Here is a 23113-nt window from a genome sequence, read left to right as displayed (position 1 = left end):
GAATAACCAGTAACAACAGATCATGGTGGCCCACATTGTCTTGTCCCACGTTGTCTTGTGGGAAAAGACATTCAACTTGTAGATGTACTTTAAGCTGTATATACACAAAGTGTACAGGGATCTTGACTCAAGCTCTGCATCACTGCTGACTGAGCCTTTCCTCACAGGACCCCTGAGTTTCTTCCCCACACTGGTGTTTGCTCCACAACTAAGCAAGGAAGGTGACAGCTACTGAAGATGATGGTAAGGAATTTTTCATTTGGACTTCCCAAGACAAACCATCTCTGGTCAGCAAACGAGTTGAGAACATGATGTGATCCACTAAAACAAAGCCACTTATTCTGAAATAAGCCTTCATTTGGAGCCAGTTTTCATCAGTGAAATTCTACTGTAACTGCAAGTTAATATTCTTGTTCTTGAAACAACACATACCAAGTATGTATCTATCTTTTGAAATTACTTTTGCAAGCAAAGGAAGGAACTGGATGAACAGAAGCTCTGGGAGCACTCACAGAACAGAAGAGGCCCAGCTGCATCAACCCAACTGTAAGAATAAGTTTTCAATAGATGCTGCAGCATGATACATTTGCCTCCTTTGCTGGGCAAGTAAGGGAGTTGGTGTGGAGACAGCTCTTAATGTGCCAAACGTCTGTTTTCTCAAGCACTTTCGGCTGAAAAGCCTTCCATGCAAGGAAAATGGTAACTCAAAATCTGGTTACAACTGACATATACATCCTGAAAAAAAAGTCCAACACACATTTGGAAGAAACCCTCTGATAATGCCCAGTTTTTATACTGTACTTAAATTACACAAGTAGAAAAGTTATGCTTATTAATAGTTTAATGTATGAAGGAAACATCCAGATTTCTGAATATGAAGGTACATATCTCACATTAATTTAAGTCTACATAAAGTAGAGCCTCTATACTGACATATTGAAATTTACTTTCTGCTTAGCCATTTGTTATGTAAACAATTGTACATTTATTTGCCATTCTAAAACTTCAGGATCAAGTTTACATAATTTTGCTAAATTTCTGTGTTTGCTCAGAAGCAGTTTACAGTACTAAAACCAACCAGCCAAAGAACAGCTTCAACAGAAAGTTATGTCAAAAAAAAAAAACAGGAAAGGAAAGAATAAAGGCTAACTAAGTTGAAACGTATGATGGTGGGGAATGGGCGGTCACAATGTTCACAGAAAAAGGTCAGTTAGTAAGTTCTTCTGCAAAAAGCCTACACACTTCAGTCAAGCACATCAGTAGAATGATCTGGGAGCACATAAACTGTTTCTGCCATTTGTGTTTTCCTCTGTAAAAAAGGAATCTCAAGGCTAGCAAGTTGATCCCACTCAGCCAAGTTGGTTCATATGCACACTGTTCATGTGAGGTGTCCAAGTTCCAGTCCACACCTGAAAAAGAAAAAGAGCTTAACTTAATACCACGTAGGAAATATTTCAGCTCAAAGTATTTCAGAAATCAAAGCCATATTGCAGTGCTTACAATTTCCACTGCACTGGGGTGAATTCTAACATTGGACAACACAGCAATCAATCATCAAAAAGCTACCCTGATTTACTTTCATCACTTGTTATCCTGCTGCAGTTCAGGTCAGAAAAGGCTTTTGGAGAGAGAAATAGGTTTTTCATCTGTCTGCCTGTACTCATTTCACCTTGGTCACAAGTTCCATCTTGCTCCTCCTTTCTACACAGTGCAAAATACACTTTCACCCAGCCCAAATGCTTTCCTCCACAGCAAAACCAAACAAATCAATGATATTTATGTCCACTGGTTCCTCCATTACAGCAACACTGGTGCAATATATATTTTACAGTGTTTGACAGGAAAAATGTATCCCTTTAAACCGAGGAAAGTAAAGTATGCCCTCAAAGCATGCCAGGTACACTGTCAAGGAGAACTAACACAACTCTGTGCATGTGCAAGATTATTTGTGACCACAACTCCTGAAGGCTTCTGGCTTTCAGAACAACAGGCTTTATTTCCTCTTTACTTCAGAATGTTCAGAGGATTAAGAACTTGACTTTGACATTTTGAATTTTCTCCCAGCGCATACCAACCAACGCAGCTCTGGGAAAACTCAAGTGTAACAAAGTACAGCCACCTTTGGGGAGCAAAGGGGTTTGTTATTGTTTTTGTTCAACTAAATCAGAAGTTGCCAGATAATGGGCATGAGCAACTTCAGAGCAATACAGAAACTCTGCCTAAACAGACCACCTGCAACAACAGATATCGGCACCCCTGTGGTCTGCCAGAGCTGAAAGTGGTTTTGAGTAATTCAATTGAGTAATACAATTTCAGTAGTTCCCAAGCAAATAACGTCCAGAAATATTTTTGTTTAATAACAGTACAACAGAGCTCAGTGTATAATTAAGAATAAACATGGGGTTTCAACATAAGAACTGATGATGATCTATTATAAGTGACTGGCTGAGTACATCAAGGAGGTTTGGGTCAACATCATCCCAGTACCTAAATTACATGTAATCAACATACTTATAACCAATGCAAGATCAAAGCAATGGCCTGATGAGCTACTTCCTCCCTTTCTGTATTAACTCCCAGCCCAGTGAAAACCTAGCAACAATCCTTTAGACCAGTCCTGGTCTCATCTGGGACAGTTTTCTTCCTAGTAGCAGGTATGGTGCCGTATTTTGGATTTAGGATGAAAATGATGTTGATAGCACACATTTTAGTTGTTGCTGAGCAGTGCTTATGCTAATTCAAGGCCTTTCTGGCTTCTCATGCTGCACTGCCAGAGAGGAGGCTGGAGTGCACAAGAAGCTGGGAGGGGACACAGCCATGGAAACTGACTCAAACAGGCCGTAAGGATATCCCATACCATATGTCATGCTCAGCAATAAAACTGGGGGGAGTTAGCTGGGGGCGTACCTTGCTCAGGAACCGTCTGGTTGTGAGCCATCATGCTGTGCATTGCTTCTTTTGGATATTTTTTCCCTCCTTGTTTTCCTTTCTTATTAATCTGACTTTACCCCAACCCATGAGTGTTATTTTTTTGTCTACAATCCTGTCCCCCATCCCACTGAGGGGGAGTGAGCAAATAGCTGTGTGGTGCTCAGCTGTCTGCTGGGTTAAACCATAACAAGACCTAATGCTGTTTTCCCTTTTTGAGATGGGAAAGCTTATATAACAGCAAATGAAGAGCTTTTCTCATAAAAGCAAACTGATTGTGTTTTTCTAAGTGTAGAACTGCACAGACAGAAATCATGATCATTTGAGTAAAATACACAGTTTAGGAATATCTTTTGTGTAAGGACTTGCCTACAACACCATCAAGGAAACTCATTTGCAGTAATTAACCCGGTGTCTACTCTGATTGAATAGGCAGTTTCTCCATATTCAGCTGGAATCAAACATCCTATTTCTCAAGCACAAATACATTCACAGAATTAACTACACTCCTTTAAACTGCATTAACTTATTGATGTTGATTTTTAATTTGGGTGTCAACTTGAGCTTATTTTTGGAGAGACAACTGACATTTACAAGCTGTCTGTACACGCATACAGTGCTCAGTGCTGGGGGTGGGGGGGTTAGAAAGAAGAAGAGCAAAGAAATTTAAAGGAATGAGCAACAAGAAAAAACACTAGGTGATTTTCATACTTTCTACCTTTCTACTTTTCTCTGTTTTAATACTTTCTTCTCCTTAATCTAAAAGGAAATGGTGAATACAAGATAAAAAATATTACCGTCTGAGGCCCGTTATTTTCTGTGGAATTTGAAACCATCTTTATCAGCGAGTTCCAAGATGGGTCAGCAGCATGAGGCCCATTAAATATCGGGCCTCCAGTACCATCTGCGATGGGGGCTACTGGAGGAATCATTGCATTCCCATACACAGAGAAAGGCATACCCTTAAGGGGGAGGGAAAAAGCAAGAGTCAGTATGTATTCAGAAACACTACACCCATTAAACACAGACAGTAACAAAAGGGGATTCATGTTAACAAAATGGTCTTAAAGCAGTAATAAAAAGCCTGAATTAAAGAAAAACCTTTCTCGGCATATATTTATTACATCATGGACATTGATGACAGATCTCAGCTTCTGCAATACTGTCAGGCCAGTTTGTGTTTTAGCTCATGCCTGCTCAACTGCACAGTGAGCAGCACCTCACGTTGTTCATTGCCAGACACACAGAGGTAGAAACCAAGCAGTACTGCACATATAAAGTACAAGAGGATCATTACCCCAACTTTTGGGAAGTCCATGTATCCTGCAGGAACGGGCTGATGGAATGTACCGGAAGGCGTTACGATACCCGTGCTGTCTCTCTCCATGGCTTGGTGTGAAAACACGCCTGGATCAGACATAGGCCTGTGGATCATGTGGCTCCCCATTCCGCTGTGACACCAGTCCACTTTATCTAACAGAACGCACAGCAACAACATTAGCCTTGACACCCGCTAATCATCAGCATCAATGTTTGTGGTATAGAAATGTCGTGGTGTGCAAAGTGGTATTTGCTCAGTTTACAGTTCCTGTGCATCCACCTATATTAGAACTTGGTTGCATGTGGGATGAATAGCATCTGAAATGGTACCTCGGTTGCTGCTGCAGAATAACTCTCTGCAAAGTCATTGCAAGGAGTTTTGAACAGTTCCATACAGCAAAGGTGTCACCTCTGCAATTTTCCTTCAATTGAGAGGGAGACCTGGCATTTGTGCTAACTCTTCCTCCTCATAAAAACTCAATTCCTTGCACCCTTTATACTGAGAAAGGGGTATGCATGCTATGAAGGCTATTTGCACCACTCTGCTCTGTTATCATTCTTTCATGCTTTTTATCATGAACTCACAGATAGGGAAGTACTTTCAACAAGCAAAAAATGTCTAGTGGACTTATATATTTATATTCTAATTGCATGACTTCATCACAGGCAACTTAGCACTGTTACTACAAATTGCAAACAATAGGCAAATCATTTTTTTCAAAATAAAATAAGGAAGTTTGATTGGGGGTGAACGTAGAAACTCTTCTGAAGCCATCTTAATTCTCAGCAAGAGAAAAGTCAATTCCATTCTAAATATCAAATGCTGAAGTAACTGTACAAAGCAGAAACAAAGCAGCAATACAAAACCAAAGCTATGATACATGAAGGTAAACTTTTATACCTAGAGAATGCATAGAAACATGTTTAATTTATAGAGTCTTCATGATGACTAGCCAATCACTACACAGATGAAGAAAACAGAAGTTAAAAAAAAGGTTTTGGATACACCCTATTTTGCATTAGGGAAAAAAACACGAGAAGAATGTGCACTGTCAGCCTATTAAAACCTTAAGAGATGCTTGGGCTGCTCAGTGAAGCAGTGGAACAGGTTGTTCAGAGAGGCTGAGCAGTTTTCATCCTCAGAGGTTTTCAGGATCAGATTGGATAAAGGCCTCAGCAACCCAGTCTGACCTCACAGCAAATCCAGTTTTGTGCAAGAGGTTGAGATGACCTCTACAGGTTCCAATCCAACATGATCTCGTGACTCTCTCCCCCTCATCCCAAATGAGGAAAAAGATCCAACAATTTAAAATAACAGGTCTCATGTAATTTGCATCCAAGAGCTATTTGTTGAGAAGAACTGCCAGTAATGTAAATTATTAATCAATTGTGAAATACTGAGTTCCATGAGACTATAGCTCAGAGCCTTATTTTAGTAAAAGACAAATGGTGTGACTGGACAAAAAAATGAGAAGGCCTTCATTTCCCCTCCTCTTCCTAAATGAATCGATCCTCCATCAGCTCATCCCTGTACAGGATGGTTTTACTTCCCTTGTTATTTCTTGCTTTGAGTAAAAAGCCTTCACAGCCAGGATGTTTCAAAACCAGGTTTTCTGTGACCTTGATAAAACAAGACAAATGGATAGCGTGTCAAAGACCTTGCTCCACCTGCCTTAGAAAAAGCACATCTCTAAGAGTCTTACTTCATCGTCACCTTTCAGTTCCAAACGAGAATTAGGAAAAGACAATACTGCAGCAAGCTGCAAGCACATGGATGTCTATTAACACAACGTACCTTGATTGCCACCTATACCTTCAAAGGACCAGATTCCACTATGTCCCACTGGAGCAGCTAAGTTGCTCCCGATAACAGATGGAGTAGAAGTTCCAGTTTGTCTAATACGTGCAGACCGCTCAGTCCCAATTGGAACAGGAACTTTTCTGTCCTGAGAAACATTACTGGGTTTTTCCGATCCCAAGGACACTGCTGAGGGGGTGGGAGATGGCGCTCTTACTCCAGAAGACACTGACTGAGCAGGAGATTCTACAGAAAAACAAGTACATTTAGGAACAGCAGCCAGACCCTCCCCCCACATTACTATAAGCCTGTCATTTAATGTCAAGCTATACACCAAAAATGAAAATGACTAGTTTGTTAGTGCCCTATTCATACAGCAGACATTCCAACATAATTTTAACAGTTGTACTTGCAAATCAGAGACATTCAACATTTATTTCTTACATAAAATGAGTACCATGCCCTGTCAGCTACAGGACATGCACTGCAACAGACAGTTTAAAATCTTAACTAAGCATTACTGTGTATCAGCAATAGAGGATTTGAGCATAGCTGAAATAAACCAAAATGGTGGTGGTTGGGGTTTTTTTGGTTGTTTTTTTAATCGTGAGTTGTTCTGTGGGGTTTTTGTTTTCTTTTCATAATCGCCAGTAAAACTGATTAACTTATTCCCTGAAGAAACTGGCTTTTTACAGTTAATTTTTTTCTTTCCAGAAAACTCTGCTGCATAGCCAGAACTGCAGGAGCCAGTAATGGAGGAAGGTACCAGAACTTGCCCTAAGCGTCTTCCCCTGAAATACATTACACAGTTCCGCTTTAAAAAAAAATCAAATACCAACTCATCACCTGTAGAACTGGCTTTCGTAAAAATATCATTACATGATTTACACTGCTCACACTTACAATAACACCCTCAAACCAAAATCCTTGACTCTTTTTTGCAAGGTGACTGAAAGAGTGCCATATATAGTAGTAGTACAGTGCTAATTGCAACAAGAATAAGGAACTCCAAAAGCATGACGAAACCATAGCTACTAAAATTTTCTGATAGAAGTTTTGATTTCTAGCTGCCTTTTAAAAAATCTCAATCTGTGGCTGCCTAAAGGTTTAGAAAACATCAAAAACCCTGAAGTTAAAAATAACCAGAGCCAGAAAAGCCTACCTAAAATAGGCAGTACTAGGCTGTTTTCTTCCTATTAATACAATAGCTTCTCAACTAGTTTCTTGCTGACTAGAACTCACCATTTGATGCTGATGAACATGGAGGCAATAAACTAAGTGGGGAAAAATGTTGTCTGTTAAAATTAGCAGCTGCAGGTGCTCCGCCAAGAGGTGTCCCAGGTGCATATATTTGACCTCCCGAAATGTTTGAGGCAAAGTTACCCAGGTGTGTAGAAGAAGGTGTTACAGGAGCATAGGGTGAATCCATACTGACAATACCTATGAGAGAAATTGGCAGAAGTGACTCCCATTATTGCCAGATCTCTATGAAAAAGGTCTCCCATGTCAGGGAAAAAACTAAGAAAGAAGGAAAACTTGTACCCAAACAGTTAGGATTTTCTGTTATTATTTTGCAAAGTAATTGGGAGTCTTAAGCTTCATGCTCCACAAGTCTCAATAGTACGCATCAGTTGTGTTGTACATAAATCACCCATGACTCATGTTACCATGCAGATACCTCGAATGAAAATCAGTTAACGAACAGAATGCGTGTTCTGATGTAAGTGGACATCAGAAAGATAACTGTTTCATTATCTTGTAATTTAATTTTTTGTAGGTTCAAGCAAGTGTGATTTTGTACAAGGGAAAACTGAGGTAATACTAAAAATTTGACGACTTTTTCCCATACACATTTCATTTTACTGGAAAACAATTTCTATATATACACCTTGACCAACACTGAAGCGATTGTTTTTCCAATCCAGAAATCCATTTTCCTTCACTTAATAAAAAGACATCTTATTAAGACCAAGTGGCACCAATTCTACAAGAGCAACTCACCTTAGCTAAGGTGTCCAAACTACAAGCAATACTATCCTCTTAATAGTCTCTATGAAGAAATGTAAAAACGAACAAGAGTTTTATGACCCAGTGAACAAAAAAACTTTATGTCCAACTGCTGTGACAGTTGGATTAATTTCCTACTCAAAGCTATTTTTAAAAGTTTAATATTTGTAGTCATAGTTGGAAAAAATTATTTCACCACAAACAGGCAGAAGAATAAAATAGCACAGCAGCTGCCTCCTCTGCACCATCCCTTATGAAAATCCAACCTTTTCCGTCAAGTTCTTCAGGTTCTCTCCTATGAACTGATGTGACACTCCCTGACTCTACAGACATTTCCAACCTCACCTATTGCTCCTACAGGCTTCCAAACTGTTGAGATTGTGGTATTACCATGGTCAGAGCACTGATTTTAATCAGAAACCTGATGGGCATACTCAAGTGATATATAGCATATGCACGTGCAAAAGTCCAAACAAATAAAAAAAAGTTGCCCAAAATTCATGGGTAGTTCCTCAAGAGCTCCTCAACACCATGATATTTACAGAGCATGAAAAGCTAGCTGTTAAATTTCTCAGTTGATAAGTGAAGCTACACTACCAACTCAAAGATCCTACTAAAACAAGCACAGATGGTATGAACTGTGTGTGTACTTTCTGGGAGCTTCAGAACAAATTCTGTGACAACTCCTTGGCTTCTATTTGTGCAGAAGGCTAAAAATCTTGCTACAGAAGTCAGCAAGTCCATGAAATTATTACTTTTTTAAATTGAATTTAGTATTTAAGAGAATATACCTTCTCTCTAAGCCCACATTCAAACAGGGATTTATTTATTTTTTAAATCAGCCTGACACTTTGAAGAGGGCGTAAATGTTTCTGTAGTCTAAGAACAAGCAACAAGTTGTCACAAACCAGAATAGTTATTAGCTGGTGGCACAGAAAGAAGGTGGAAACAACAGCCAAGTGTTTTATTATCTTAGCTATTGCAGAAGAGTAGAGTGGAACGGCAAAGAACACAGCTCGACTTTTATCAAGCTCATCAGCTCCTAAATAGTTATGGGATTTGACAGGTGGCACTTAAAAGGAAGATGAACTCAGCTATGCCTACAGAAACAAGAACAATAAACTGTATTAGAGCATGCTTTCATTGCAGGGCAGACAGTGATTTACCACAAATAACCACAAAAGCCGAGGCAGAAAGTATTAAGTCTTCAAAATGAAAACACGCAGCAGTTATTAGAAGAATACATTATGAAGATACGAACACAAAACACAGACTTACCTGAGGGACTTGGAGCTGGCCTCTGTAATGGTGGCCTAAAACCTGGGGCTTTGGAAGTATCAGACTGATGTAAAGGATCTGAATTTGGCAAAAACGAAGACTTTCCTGACAGCATAGACTCTGGCGTTGTCTGAGATGAAACGACAGAACCACCCCAGAAGGCATGAGCAGACGTAGGACTGTTTTCGAACAACGTACTAAAGGGCCCAAATGGTAAAGTAGCACTGAAATTGTTACCCATGGACTTGTTTGCTGGATGGGCTGAATTTTGAGAAGCACTTTGTGTACTTAAGGTAGAAGGAAGCTGCACTGAAGAAGGAACGCTGTGGGGCCTTTTAATGTGATTCACATTGAGGACTGCGACAGAAGAATTTTGCACAGGAGCTGGATTCTTATGGACACCACCAGTTCCATGGACAGACGGTCTGATGGCAGGGGTTTCCATCTTAGCTGCAGGCTGAGAAGACCCCATTGATGTCTGAGACATGGGATAGGTCATCGGGGCATTTGTTGGACCTGCCACAGGAGCAGATGAGCTCGTTGCCACTAAATTGGGAGGCACAACCATTCGAGGATCTGGTGCAGGAACCTGAGGTTGCTGAAGAGGGGGTCTTGCCTCTTGCAGAGGAGTTCCCGGAGGCTGTTGATGAACAGGGTGCACAGAAGTACTCCCAGAACCTGTACTGGGCTGCCTACTGCTGGTCGAGCTGCTCACTTCTACTGCTGGCGGACTACCCACTTCCTGATCAGATGAAGGTGCACCTTTATTCGGAGAGGTCGCTGCACAGTCTGAAGGACTGCTTCTAGAAACGCCTGCCGGCTGTGCAGGAGGAGAAGGAGATGACGGGGAAGATGCAGGGTAGTGTTCTTTGGCAGTAGGAATTGGATATGTGGCATTTGTAGCCGCTGTGCTGGTGTTACTTGCTGTGGTTGTCACCGTGGTTGTCGTGGCATTTGACGTCTTCACAACTGTGACAAAAAGCTGCCTTCTGACTGAAGGTGAACTTGGACTGCCATTTGCAGAAGAACCAGGCACAGTAGAAGCCACTGAACTTGTTGTAGCTGTTGGACTAGTTGTCAAAGAACTTGCTGAATTCACCTGAGAACCGCTGCTGTTCTGGCTGTTATGGCGAGGCACCATGTGAGGTTTAGGTGAGTTGGTAGCTCTTGCAGGGCTCAATGGCCTAACGGGAAACGGCCCCCACGTGGACTGAGCTGGTGGGAAAGTACCTCCAAAGTGGGTCATGGGCAACCGAGGTGGACGGATTTGCTGGAAAGTCTGAGCAGCGAGTAAAGCATGTGCAAACTGCGGAGGAGGATATGCTAATGGAAGAGAGACTTGGAAACCAGGCCTCACGTTATTCACTGGATTCTTAATGGTTTTGTGATTGGATGCTGAAGAAATTGCAGGCACGGTGAGCGCAGAGGCAGTCTGAGATGTTGATGAAGCAGCTACGGTGGTCACTTTGATCCCCACAAGAGAACTGTTAGCAGCTGTAGTGGTGGCAGGTGTTGACGACCCTATTTTGGAGTTCGCAGCAGAACTTTTCAAGCGGTTCTTTGGAATAAGTTCATCGATTTCTTTATCTGGGTCCTTAATCAGAGCATTAATCAACTGCGTGGCCTGTCTCGTCGATTCCGTGCCACCCCTATAAAACAAGAGGAGGGGAAAACCAAAGTGCATCGAAAACATTTACACACATTAAAGTGCCTCAAGCACAGTATCCAGCCTATCTTCTGTCATACTAACAGAGAAAAAAAACCTCTCAGGAGTGACATTGGCATTTTCTTGCTACTGACTGTTACTTAAGAAGCTCAAGTTGAGTACTCTAACCAAAAAAAAAACCTGCCTCATCAGAAAGTTTACTTGTCTAAGTATGCCTACATATTTAGACATGCCCAAACAAGTACGTTTCCACCTTCTCCACCTTGTCTTCAAAGTTTTCTTTTGTACAAAGGCAAAGTTAGAAGACCCGCAAGTTCATCTCTGTTTCCCTCCACACCATTTGTCTCCACTAGCCTAAAGCAGCATCTGTTTTTTCCAAGGGACAATCAAGGCAAACCTTTCAATTTTTCTATACAGAAGCATGTTCTGCCAAGAGAAAATCCTCACAGGAATGAACAGATGGAGTGGCCTGCTTACCTTATTGTTATTATTCTATCTCCAGTTTTGTCCTTCTGTTTGTCAATATCTATGTGTGCTCCTGTGCACTCACGTATAGCATTGATGTTGCATCCTCCTCTGCCAATGACTCTGGATATGACAGTTGATGGAACAGAAACCTTCTTGGATCTATAAAAAAAGAAACAACATTAGCTAGGAAACGCTTCAATAGCATGAAGAAAAGGGCAGATCAGCCACAAGAACATTATGAAGATTAAACCTACATAGCACAAACTTGTTCTAGGAAGAACTGCATTCACTAACTCCAGAGAGGTCTACACTAATTAAAATGATCTGAAAAGGGATAAAGGTAAAATTAGGGGAAGGTTCTGCTTACCTTCTTACAACTTCCTTCCACCCTTCTTCCCTTTTCTGACCACGTTTAGGGCTAGCGATGGTTAGCTTTCCATTTGGAGAAGAAAGGGGAGAAGGACCAGATTTCGTGCAAGTAGACAAGGAATTACTCGTCACTTCACTGATAACTTCAGACAATCTTTAAAAGAAAAGAAATTCTCTCAGTATGCAGGGTCACAAAGAAAACAACAAGAATGACTTCCTTTTGGCTCAATCTCCAGCTCACCAAAACTTCTCTTTCAGCACAAGGAACACAAAAATTAGAGTGCACAACCCAGGTTAATAACAACACTGGGTTAAAAGTAGGTTACCATCACCACCCGTCCCCTAGAAAGGGCTCAAGGGTTTACTTCCTTTTTCTAAAGCATTTGGGTCAGCACCCACTACAAAATTGCAACATCGCTTATGCAGACTTAAATGATAGTTGTATCCCAGGAACTGGAATTTCCAAGGAATAAATTCCTACTGCTCAACACCTTTCACCAAAACACCACAGGTCACGAAATACCAAGTTATCTCAGTGTTAAGACCTTGGGTTCTTAAAGTACCATACAGTGGCTGAAATGATACACTGCATTTTAGAACAAGTACTGCTCACCAGCAGTTAAACTTGAGTGTATCCAAATGGGTTTGGGTTCTAGAGCTAGCACAGAGGTCTCTGAATAACTATTACACTGATACAGTACAGCTCTTCAAAAGGCAGGAAAGTACTTCTAGACTGTCTCCAGCTCAAACCTTTATATTAAAGCCAGAGTAGCCTTAGGCAAGCCTGGAAGAGGAAGACAGCAAAAAAAGCAAAGCAGCTACCACATAGCACAAAAAGCATTGTATTAAGAGGAGGTGGCTTCAACTGAGATGCTTACATCTCCCAGTAACCTAACAGTTCTTAGTTTCAGATCCACGATCATGACTCCCCCTTCAGAGCCTACTACTCAGTTCACAGTCAAACTGCAAAAGTTATTACACTCCTCAAGCACTACAGCAAAGACACAGGGCCTTGTTCACTTCCTAACAAATAATTTAAATATGCCATATCCACAGAATTAAGCGTGCAACTTGCAAATGTCAGGCAACAACCACTTTAAATAGGCATACATTGTCACAGCAACTTACTTGATAGATGATTTGCCAGTAACGGCTTTCCTCTCGTCCTTTGGGCAAGTGACAAGGACCGATGGTTGCTTTTTGTTGCTCTGTGTGTTAGTAACGGCTGTGGAAGAATGATTGTCACTTTTGTGGCTGCTGTTGCTATTGCTGCTTTCATCGCTACAGCTGGAAATCCTCATGTTGTCACTATCACCACTTTCACTAGTACTGCTGCTCTTAGATTCACCATTCACTTTTTCTGGTTGGCCATAGGAAATTGGGAGCTGGTCATCAAATATGATCTGAACATTATCAGGGGCTACTTTGTTTTTCCTGTTTTTCCTTTTGGAGCTTGTTGTGGTGATGGTATTATTCCTTTTCCCATGAGAACCCGCTAAAGTTGTCCAAGTTGCAGATATACCTATGGTGGTTGTAGTGGTAGCACTAGGAGGTTCCATTGGGACCTCTGGATCATCTGATGGAAGAATAAAAAACCATCACTAATTCAGCTGGCTTGAGGAAGCCTGTGTGGTTGTCTCTCCCAAATCACACTTGTCATGTCAAATGACTCATTAGCAACCTTAAAAGAAAGGAGCAGAACCACTAACTAAGCAAACATTTGTAAAACTAGTATACATGTCATACAATGGAGCCTCTCCCCGATTACGGTAACTCGTTAGTATTTCTTTCTGATCTTGGAACAAACGTGAAACTAAAATCAGACGTGGAAGACAGCAACAGAAGCAATTACAGTACAAACAAACATGAAACCACAGAAACAAAGTTAAGTACTCCTTTATCTTTTAGCCTACCGGAGTCATGGAACTATCAGTGAAGACCATTTCTCAGCACAACATATGAGATGAAGCTCAGGACAGAAAAGAGCCAGTATTTGAATGGATTAAAAAAATGGCACATTTGGAATTTTAATGTTGCTTGTTTTTTTTCACTTGATCCAAATTATCATTCAGTTTGTGAGCTAAAGAGTTATTTGGCCAAGTTTCAAGTATCGGGACCTGGAAGAAGAAACATGCTCAAGTCTTCCCTGTGGTAAACTTAACCAGTAACTCTCACTGAAGCTTCTGTCAGCAGTCTCTAGCCACACCAAGACACTGGAGAAGTCATCACACTCATCTATGGGTTTCACAGAAAATGTAAACAGAATGTAAACAAAAGCAAAGCTCAGCAGGTCATAAAGACTGTATTCAAGTTTTGACAAGAAAAGCCATTGGAATACTGGAAATAGAATCAGACGCATGTTTCACAAACAAGGCAAATGGTTTACATCACCTTCAGCTTTTAGCTTCTCTTTCTCCTGAGCAGCTTGAAGTTCAAAATTCTCTTTGTTTTTTGCTTCTATTTCTTCTAGCTTTCTTCTTTGTTCTTCTTTTTTCTTCCTCCTTTTCTCCTTTCTTTTCTCTCTTTTGGCAGCCAGAGCCAATCTCCTGCTTTCTTCCCGCAGCTACAAGTCAAGCACATTGAACAGTATTACAGGATGGACCGCGCATTTCAAGAAATGTAGTTGCTTTCTATTTCCTAAAAAGCTGAACTTGTGTTTTAGGCTAACACATTTATGAAGCCAAAGCTCAATTCCGTGATCTATATATATTTCTACACATTTACATCTTCCAAACAGATTGTTCACTTATGTTAACAGAAGGTTAGTGTAGAAATACAGAACACTACACAAAATAAGCAAGTTATCTAAAATGATTTTTCAGGATTCTTTACGCAACCTTGTGCATTTCAGCAGTACAGTCCAAGCACATGTCCCTTTCAAATATTAGGACATGAAATGTCTTCCGCTAGCTTGGGTACAAAATGTGCACTCATTTGACACTATACTTCTACTTAGATTTTTCCATAACATTTTTACTACAGTACGATGGCTTCCAAGAACATGATTAGTGTATTTTACTGTATTAAAAGACAAAACAGGCATTAGACCTAAAATCCATACCAATGTGACTGGAAAATGCTCACCTATAATGTGCCTGGCAAAAATATTCTACTTAAAAATCCTTTTTTGGTACAATACTGCAGAGGAAATTGCTTTATCAGTCTCTTGATCCAATGAATCAGAGTCAGGAAGTAAAGTACGAAGACAACCTTAATAACCATATGTTCATCTCTAGACATTCCAACTACAATGATTACACATACTCCTATAATTCAATACAGACTTTCACAGATCTTAGGATCTTGAAGGAAGGTGAAACTGGAATTTTAATCAAATAAATATTCACAACTCCAAACTCTTAACTTGCCTTTTCCAAGTCCAGCTCTTCTAAAAGAATGCTTGCATTTTTGTTGGCTTCAGCAGCCTGTCTATCTTTGGCTTGAACAATTGATTCCATACACAGGTGGCACTTCTTCAGCATCTCCTAAAATGATAAAGTCCATGAACCTTCTATTTGAAGAAATACAATGGCCTGTGTTTGAATATACATTCTCAAGCTTACACTAGTGATTTACTGACTGCTTCATTACTTGTGCATGAGATTTTTAAGGGGGAAAAGTTTTGCATTATGCCACTGCAGTACTATCACTAACATCCATGTTAATACTAAGTTAACCTCTTATAGGTAAATAAGCTGCAAAAGATTCATTTATTGATTTTTTGAATGAGTAGTGACATAGCACCATCACAGAGATGGAATTGATTTTCCTTCCTTTCCAGAATAAGACCATAATGCCAACTGCAAATTGTTAAAAAGGCTGACAAAGTAGCCTTCCCTGTCCCCCCCAGCACTTGGGAAATATTTCTGTGTTATAGTACTACTCACTAACATATATTAGTTGGATGGCAGTAAATAGGCTTAAATGCATAGGGTAGCCAGCATCATGCAAGTGACCATCGGTCACTGCTACTGGCAATAAAACACATATCAATTTAAACATTTGCCCTTGTTCAGCCTCAACATGCTCATAACAAATTGAACCCCATAAAGAAATATTATGGCCACATTTCTCCACCAGTTGCTCTCCTTATTTTTATTTCTTATTTACAAAATACTTCTTTGCCCTAGTCATGTAGGCTGAAGGGCCACCTAATAAGCTGTTTAAAAAAAAAAAGCTTTACTGTGAAGTATGGTTTCAATTTTCCTTCTTGCACAAGCTTGAATGTAAGTGTGAAGCTTCATACTTAAGCTCACTCTCTTGCAGAAGTTAATTATCTCTACCTCACTGCAAAAGCCATCATAAATTCAATAGAAACATACTCAACAGGAGGAATTCAGAGCAGTCTGAGGAAAGGACAGGGAGAACACTTGAAAATAAACATGCACATTAAACAACACTGCCCTTACCACTCCATTCACATCACGAAGGTTTACTAAGTTACAGTAGCTGCGTGCACCCATTTTTTCCATGCATTTTCCCCTGAACACTTTTCAAAGGGACTTATCATTTGGCTGAAATTCGGTGCGCCAAGCTAAAGAGTACTCAAAATATCTACTCTAAAGCTGAGTAACAGTACTGTTCCTTCTGAAATATTTTCTTTCTTACAATCTTACCTTATCAGTAATAGTTGCTATGTACCTCATACATTCCGAATCTGATGGAAACTGGTTTACTTCTTTTACTAGGTAGCGCACCACTTTTACGTGACCCTAAAAAAAAGAAATACACAAGTAATTAAAGAATCTGTTCTCAAGTTGGTCTTGGTACAACTGTACTTTCATACACTTCTATATTTTATTTTTGGTAGTTTTCAAATGCCTGGCTCTGGCAACTTAAAGCTATAAATTGGAAATGACTGTAGGAATCTACTACAGCACTTGAACTACACTCACGTGCAAAGAATCATCTCAAGTCAAGTTGGACTAAATCAAAGTTAGTTTGTAAAGTGCTCATCCTCTCTTGCGTAAGAATCCAATCCAATTTTTATACGTTATTTTTCTAGTTCTATGTCATATTACACCTCTTCACACAAATACATTGCCATCCATTTTCTCCTCTCTGACCCATGAGAACCAGACTGTACTATGCCCATCAAGCAAATTTCTACTAGAATTTAACACAGACACTATACAGGTGACATATATACTTGTTTTTGAACATTCAACGCTAAATATTAAAACTACTTCACATTTTTGAAAACACAGCTTGTCAGTTGTGTTCTGTTTATTCCCGCTATGTACGAATGATCAAGACAATATTAATCAAGACCAAAGCTTAACTTCTCATTCTACCTTTCGAAAGGCTGCCATAAGAGGAGTTATTTTCCTGTTATCAGCAGCATCCACATCTGCTCCAGCTTGAACTAGCAGTTGGACAACATCTAGATGCCCTCCATTTGCTGCCAGCCACAGTGGAGTATTCCCCTTCTTGTTACGCACGTCTATGTGAGCTCCTCTACAAAAACAAATACGTTCAATCAAAACAGTGAATCAGATTTTAGTTACTTACATCAACCAGACTTGCAAAAAATTCATGCAACACCTAAGAACATTAGGCTAATTTGATACCCACTTGAACAGAAAACATGCATTCACAGTGCTTCAGCTTCTGAAATTATATTTTTAGTTTCTCTGATGCTGTTAAGAACCTACAGTTGGCCTAAAAATCATTTTAATACTCTGAATCTTACCGTTTGTCAGCTGTCAAAAGATTTGCTAATTACCTCATTAACTCCTATCCATTAGTACACTCTATTCCTCAATAACTTACTGAGAACAACTTGTGAGGTTGCAAGTGCAAGCAAACAGCTGGTGCCACTACTTGGAAAGTGTCGTAACCAAAAGTTGCTCAAGCAACAATTACTCTGAATACGCTTTGTGATCAATTTATCTCAAAAAAATATAATAATGTGCACATAATTTGCTTTTTACCAGTTTTACACTGCTATCTAAAATGGAGGTATCAGATGTACATGTATCATAAATGTGAACTTCAAAAGAAACTGTTTATTTCCAACATTTACAAGTCAGGGAGACAGAATAAGCTTAGTCCGTCTGCTCAGGCAAACAAGAACACTAAACGGAACTTTCCTTGATCACTCTTGTTAAATAAAATTATGTAGCTACTAATGGTCAACAGACAGAACCTTTCCTATTCCTTACTACAGCGTATATTGGAACATACAGGTTTGAGAAGAGCACATTCAGGATCATCTTTAAGCAGCACACTTTCAAATACAGAATCACAGAATTCTAGGGGGTTGGAAAGGACACAGTACCTGCTAATAAGAAGCTCACAGAATTTGTAGTGCCCTTTGTCTGCTGCAATGGTTAAAGCTGTATCTCTTGAGGAAGGTACTGGAGGAGCATTTACATCTGCACCTTTGTCCAGCAGAACTCTGCCCACTTCTGCATATCCACCAGAAGCTGCTTCCATTAATGGTGTGAGACCAGTCTACGACAAGCAAGCAGAAAAAACAAGCAATGAGTTTGAAGGAAGTGGGGGGTAGGTTCACTTAAGAGCTAGGACTAATTTCTACTTCCAGAAGCATTATTTCAAGTTCTGCTATAGAGCCTCTAATTGTTACCTGGCCAATTTTGTAATAGCTTAGTGTTTTGTAGGAGCAATCCTCTTCAGCTGCACCGAGAAGAGCTTTCATCGAGCAGCACTTGGTAGGAAAGACACAGTGCACAGTGCCCTTCTGCTGCTGCGGTGTTGACAGACACTCAAAACCCGCTGCTGTCACAATCTCAAAACCAACACAACCAACCTTATACAGCTGAGGATCAGCAAAGTACCACACGTGACGTTGTACAGATGATGCAAACCCCATTTTCCACCTTCATTAAGAGATCCTACGTAGCAACATCCAGAAAATACCTGGCCAGGTCAGGGGCACATTACTTTAACTTTAGCAAGGAGGATACCTACCATCAGCAAGCACTGAACAGCTCCCTCTGAGCTTCTCCTTGGCAATAACTACAAACAGGGGAAAAGGAGAACAGGATGCCACATCTATGGCAGGTCTGTGTGGGTTTTTTCTTTTCTTCCTCTCCTTTTAATTTAGTTTTCAGTATTCTAGTAATTTTTCTACTAAACAGTCTTCCTTGCAGTTTCAAGAGCTGGGATCAATGGACAGACTCACAGAAACAAAAATTTCCATTTCAATTCTGTTACCGCTGTGGATAGAAGCGGCTAGACAGATTAGATCATGAGCATAACAACCTAGATCAAGAATCTTGACTTTTTGAATTAAATTCTTATATTTTTTTCAGGTTAATGGATTACTTGTCTTAGGCTTGTAAGCACCTGAAGATGAAGTAAGACTTCAGAAGAACTGCTTCTCTTTCAATGAGCTGTATATGCATACAAATAGTAGGTCTTCAAATACAGCCATTATTGTTACATTGTCTTTTTGTCAGTGTCAGAAATACTGAATTGAGCTATGGCTGATGTGGACTTGGCCAGTTCTGTTCACTTCCAAGGGGCATGCATAAAAGGCAAGGAAGTCATCAGATGACCACGGTGAAGTCAAGACTTTCAAGCATACCTTTCTGAAGGTGTATTTTCTTCTTACCTTAGCTCTATGTTCCACATTAGCTTTTCTATCAAGTAGCAGGCTAACCACTTCAGTTCTCCCTTGGAAACAAGCTAGAGTCAGTGCCGTATTTCTATTGGTCTCTATCTGGGCATTTATATCAGAGCCCATGTCCAGTAATAACTTCACAGCAGCAGTGTGCCCATTCATGGCTGCCAACATTAAGGGAGAAATGCCCAATTTGCTACCAGTTCTGAAAGAGAAGAAAAAAAAGCTTTAATCAATCACATATCTGAAATGACTTGAACAAAAAGAGTGAAAACAGAGTACTTAACCAAGAGTGAAAGTCTACTAAGCAACTACTGCTGAAATAACAAAAGGTTCTTGATAGCAGCTTTGGACAAATACTTCCATTTAAAAGATAACAGGTATGTTGCATTTTAATTGCTGTAAATTCAAAGGTCTCTCTTATCAGGAGCTTAACTTTTGCTTTAACGTTTTGACTTGTACAGTGCATGGCTGAGCTACTTTCTCCCATTCAATGGATGCAAGAAGCATTACATACATGCAAACACACACAGATAATCTTTCCTTAAACTAGGCATCAGGAATAAAAACCTTCTTTTATTTAACCCAGAAGTATTTTCAAACTGGAAGACAAACCAGATCAAGAAGAAATATTTCTATCTTGAATCAAGCACAACTGATAATATATGATATAGGACAGAAGTTATCAAAATACACAGAGGGAGATGGAAGTTAAGCGAACATTAGAAAAATCACAATCAAAACCCTTCCTTCCTACCTGAAGCCTAATACAGTTAAGATAATACATTGCTTGCTTTCATGTAATAAACAATAATTTGTTCTACTTAGTTATCAAGAAAACCTTTTGGAAAGTGTAAAGACCATGAAGAAGCAGTGAAAAGGAAACTTGCCTGGAATTGATTTCTGCCCCAGCATTTAGCAGAATCTTGATAATGTTCACATAGCCACCAGAAGCAGCGAGGCTTAAAGGTGTGTAATCCGAAACATTCCTGTGCTCTTTGTTTGCCCCTCGAGCTAGCAGCAACTCCACCACCTGCAGTGTTTTGAAAAATAACATCTTGTTCTCTCTCAAACTTGCAAATCTGACAAATCTATCCAGGGCTTTTCAAAACCTAAATATACTGTTGACACCTCCCAGAGAGGAAGCAATTTTCACAGAATCACAGAATCATCTAGGTTGGAAGAGACCTCCAACATCACCTAGTCCAACCTCTGACCCAACACCAACAAGCCCTCCACTAAACCATATCACTAAGGACTACATCTAAACGTCTTTTAAAGACCTCCAGGGATGGTGACTCAACCACTTCCCTGGGCAGCCCGTTCCAATGCCTAACAACCCTTTCAGTAAAGAAGTTCTTCCTAATATCCAACCTAAACCTCCCCTGGCACAACTTGAGGCCATTCCCCCTTGCCCTGTCACCAGGCACGTGGGAGAATAGACCAACCCCCACCTCTCTACAGCCTCCTTTAAGGTACCTGTAGAGAGCGATAAGGTCGCCCCTGAGCCTCCTCTTCTCCAGACTGAACAATCCCAGCTCCCTCAGCCGCTCCTTGTAAGACTTGTTCTCCAGATCCCTCACCAGCCAGTAAAAATGAACACTGAGGTGAAAACCCTCTGTGTTATCCCCAATCCAATAACGTATCACTTGTTCCACTTTCATCTTGCAAGCATAAAACGTGTTTTGATTGGTCCCACAGAGCTGAAGCCAAAAGCTTTTTCATTACAAAATTTTGACTTGAAATCAGATATTTGACATCTTCTGAATGGCAATAAAAAGCCTAAAAAGCTAGCAACTTTTAGTAACATTTTGTCTAAGGAAGTAATCATCTAGCAAAACTACAGTATTCTGCACCAGGTTCCATAGCTTCCCTTGGGGCCTTTGCAACCCAAATAGAAGCATTAACAGAAACACACACTTGAAATTTGGAAAAAAAAAAAGTTATTTGTTTCTGATCATTTGTGTTCTGATTTTCTTCTGCAGTCACAGAACACAGTATTTCTGATAATATTAAAATGACTTCCCTTACATTTACTTCTGATCAATCATTTGAAAAATGGTTTGGTATTGTTATTATTTTTAACTGTAGAGATCTACAGTACTCTGATATCCTATGTCCTGTGCAGAATCAACACATTCCTTTGGCTCCTATATGGAGTCCATTCATGCCTAGCTCCAGCTTCTAAACAGGAGCATTCATCCCATTTACTTTCCTATTCACAACTAATTAAGCTAGTAAAAGCCCTATAACTAGCCCCTAGTTATAAGGTCTGTTACAGAGCTCTGGTCCAGCCTATTAAAACAGAAAAAGAAATTTATCACACGTTGCGATACACAACTTGAAAAATGTTAAGCTCTTTGCATCTTTTTTTAAAAACACCATCCTGAAACAGCGTGGTGAATTAAGTTACTACAGATATGCTGGAAAATACTTCGGTATACTGACACAAAACATCATCTACAACCCGCTTTTGAAGACTTAAGTTTTACGTCACCTCTTGTCTCCCTCCTGAACAAGCCAAAGACAAGGGAGTGTCCTTGGTTCTCTCCGACTGGGCTTCAATATCAGCTCCATTATCAAGTAAAATTTCAACAACACCCACATGGCCTGCTGTGGCAGCCAAAATAAGTGGAGTAAATCCTAGAATGAAAAAGTATGTTTGAAGAACATGCATTCGTAACTTCAGGTTAAGTGACATAAGTTAAACCACCAAGAAAGCAAGCCTAAAAGCTTCACATAAAGACTACATTTACTGTCTATTTATTTACTGTGGTACACTGGAAGACTAGAGTTGGTCTGTACTGCCATAGCAAAATACCTACCTTTCTTGTCCCTGTGTTCAATATTGGCTCCTCTCTCTAGCAGTGTTTGTACTAGTTCCTCATGGCCACCGGCACAAGCAAGTGTCAATGCGGTGTCATGATTACTCTCAGTCTAAAAGAAACAGACATCATATACAAGATAAATAATTCCTTTTAGGGTACAAACTGTTATAAGGCCTAATTAGCCAAAGGACAACTGTATCTACAACAAAAACTTTTTGTAAGCTTAAGACCCATCTACTGATCAAGTACCTCAGTTTACTTTTGTGTTCAATTTCGTAACAGGATTCCACTACTCAAGTCAACTCTGTTGGTAGATTTAAGAACACCTGACAAGAACTGAGATTGCTCAAAACCAGATTTCATCAGTGAGAGCACAGTTTTAGTTTTGCCTTACTCTACTATGACCCAGGATAGTTCAAAACCAAGCCCACTACTGATATGCATTGTTGTCTACCAAGGAGGCATATCAGGTTACGGCAGGAGAAGCAATCTCCTGCAGAAACCAAGCCCATTGCCATGAGTGGCTGAACTAGCTAGAACTGGTTTCCCAGAGACTTCTCTCGCTAAACCACAATAATCTCTCGTTGCAATCCACAACAATCCACCCTCCCTCTTATTCACCCTGCCAGTATCTCAGCCGTAACATCTTAACCATGTTACGTACAGTCTAGAACCATGCAAATATATATGCAAGGTAGTATGCGCATTTTTTTTGATGGCCAGCTAGCTGCAATTCAATATAAAGAAGTAGCTTTTAAAGTTATCTTCAATAAATATGCCTTCTCTATAAGTAGGAAGGAGAACTCTTATTTCCTCTTGCTAAAACAAGTACAAAAATGATTGTTTCTTTCAATACTTTCATG

General features: G+C 40.0%; 1 protein-coding gene across 9 annotated transcripts in view; it reads right to left on the bottom strand.

Moving 5' to 3' along the window:
* Nucleotides 1-823: 823 nt before the first annotated feature.
* Nucleotides 824-23113, bottom strand: part of ANKRD17 (ankyrin repeat domain 17) — an 86377-nt gene continuing 64087 nt past the window's right edge. For 8 of the 9 annotated variants that reach the window (XM_040554490.1, XM_040554489.1, XM_040554496.1 and 5 more), the window contains 18 exons: nt 22248-22359; nt 21920-22065; nt 20313-20455; nt 19414-19627; nt 18115-18290; nt 17129-17291; nt 16451-16546; nt 15203-15319; nt 14226-14397; nt 12963-13410; nt 11833-11988; nt 11475-11624; nt 9332-10980; nt 7289-7486; nt 6044-6292; nt 4226-4401; nt 3726-3890; nt 824-1409 (listed from right to left, as the gene is read on the bottom strand). In XM_040554490.1, coding sequence (XP_040410424.1) covers nt 1350-1409; nt 3726-3890; nt 4226-4401; nt 6044-6292; nt 7289-7486; nt 9332-10980; nt 11475-11624; nt 11833-11988; nt 12963-13410; nt 14226-14397; nt 15203-15319; nt 16451-16546; nt 17129-17291; nt 18115-18290; nt 19414-19627; nt 20313-20455; nt 21920-22065; nt 22248-22359 — 4590 coding nt within the window. In that variant the 3' untranslated portion in view covers nt 824-1349. The remainder of the gene's footprint in view (nt 1410-3725; nt 3891-4225; nt 4402-6043; nt 6293-7288; nt 7487-9331; nt 10981-11474; nt 11625-11832; nt 11989-12962; nt 13411-14225; nt 14398-15202; nt 15320-16450; nt 16547-17128; nt 17292-18114; nt 18291-19413; nt 19628-20312; nt 20456-21919; nt 22066-22247; nt 22360-23113) is intronic. The other variant, XM_040554492.1, reaches the window with a different exon arrangement.

The sequence above is a fragment of the Cygnus olor genome, chromosome 4 (genome assembly GCF_009769625.2).
Source record: "Cygnus olor isolate bCygOlo1 chromosome 4, bCygOlo1.pri.v2, whole genome shotgun sequence".
NCBI lineage: Eukaryota > Metazoa > Chordata > Aves > Anseriformes > Anatidae > Cygnus > Cygnus olor.
Note: the sequence above shows the minus strand (reverse complement) of the source record. Positions and strands in the feature narration are given on the sequence as shown.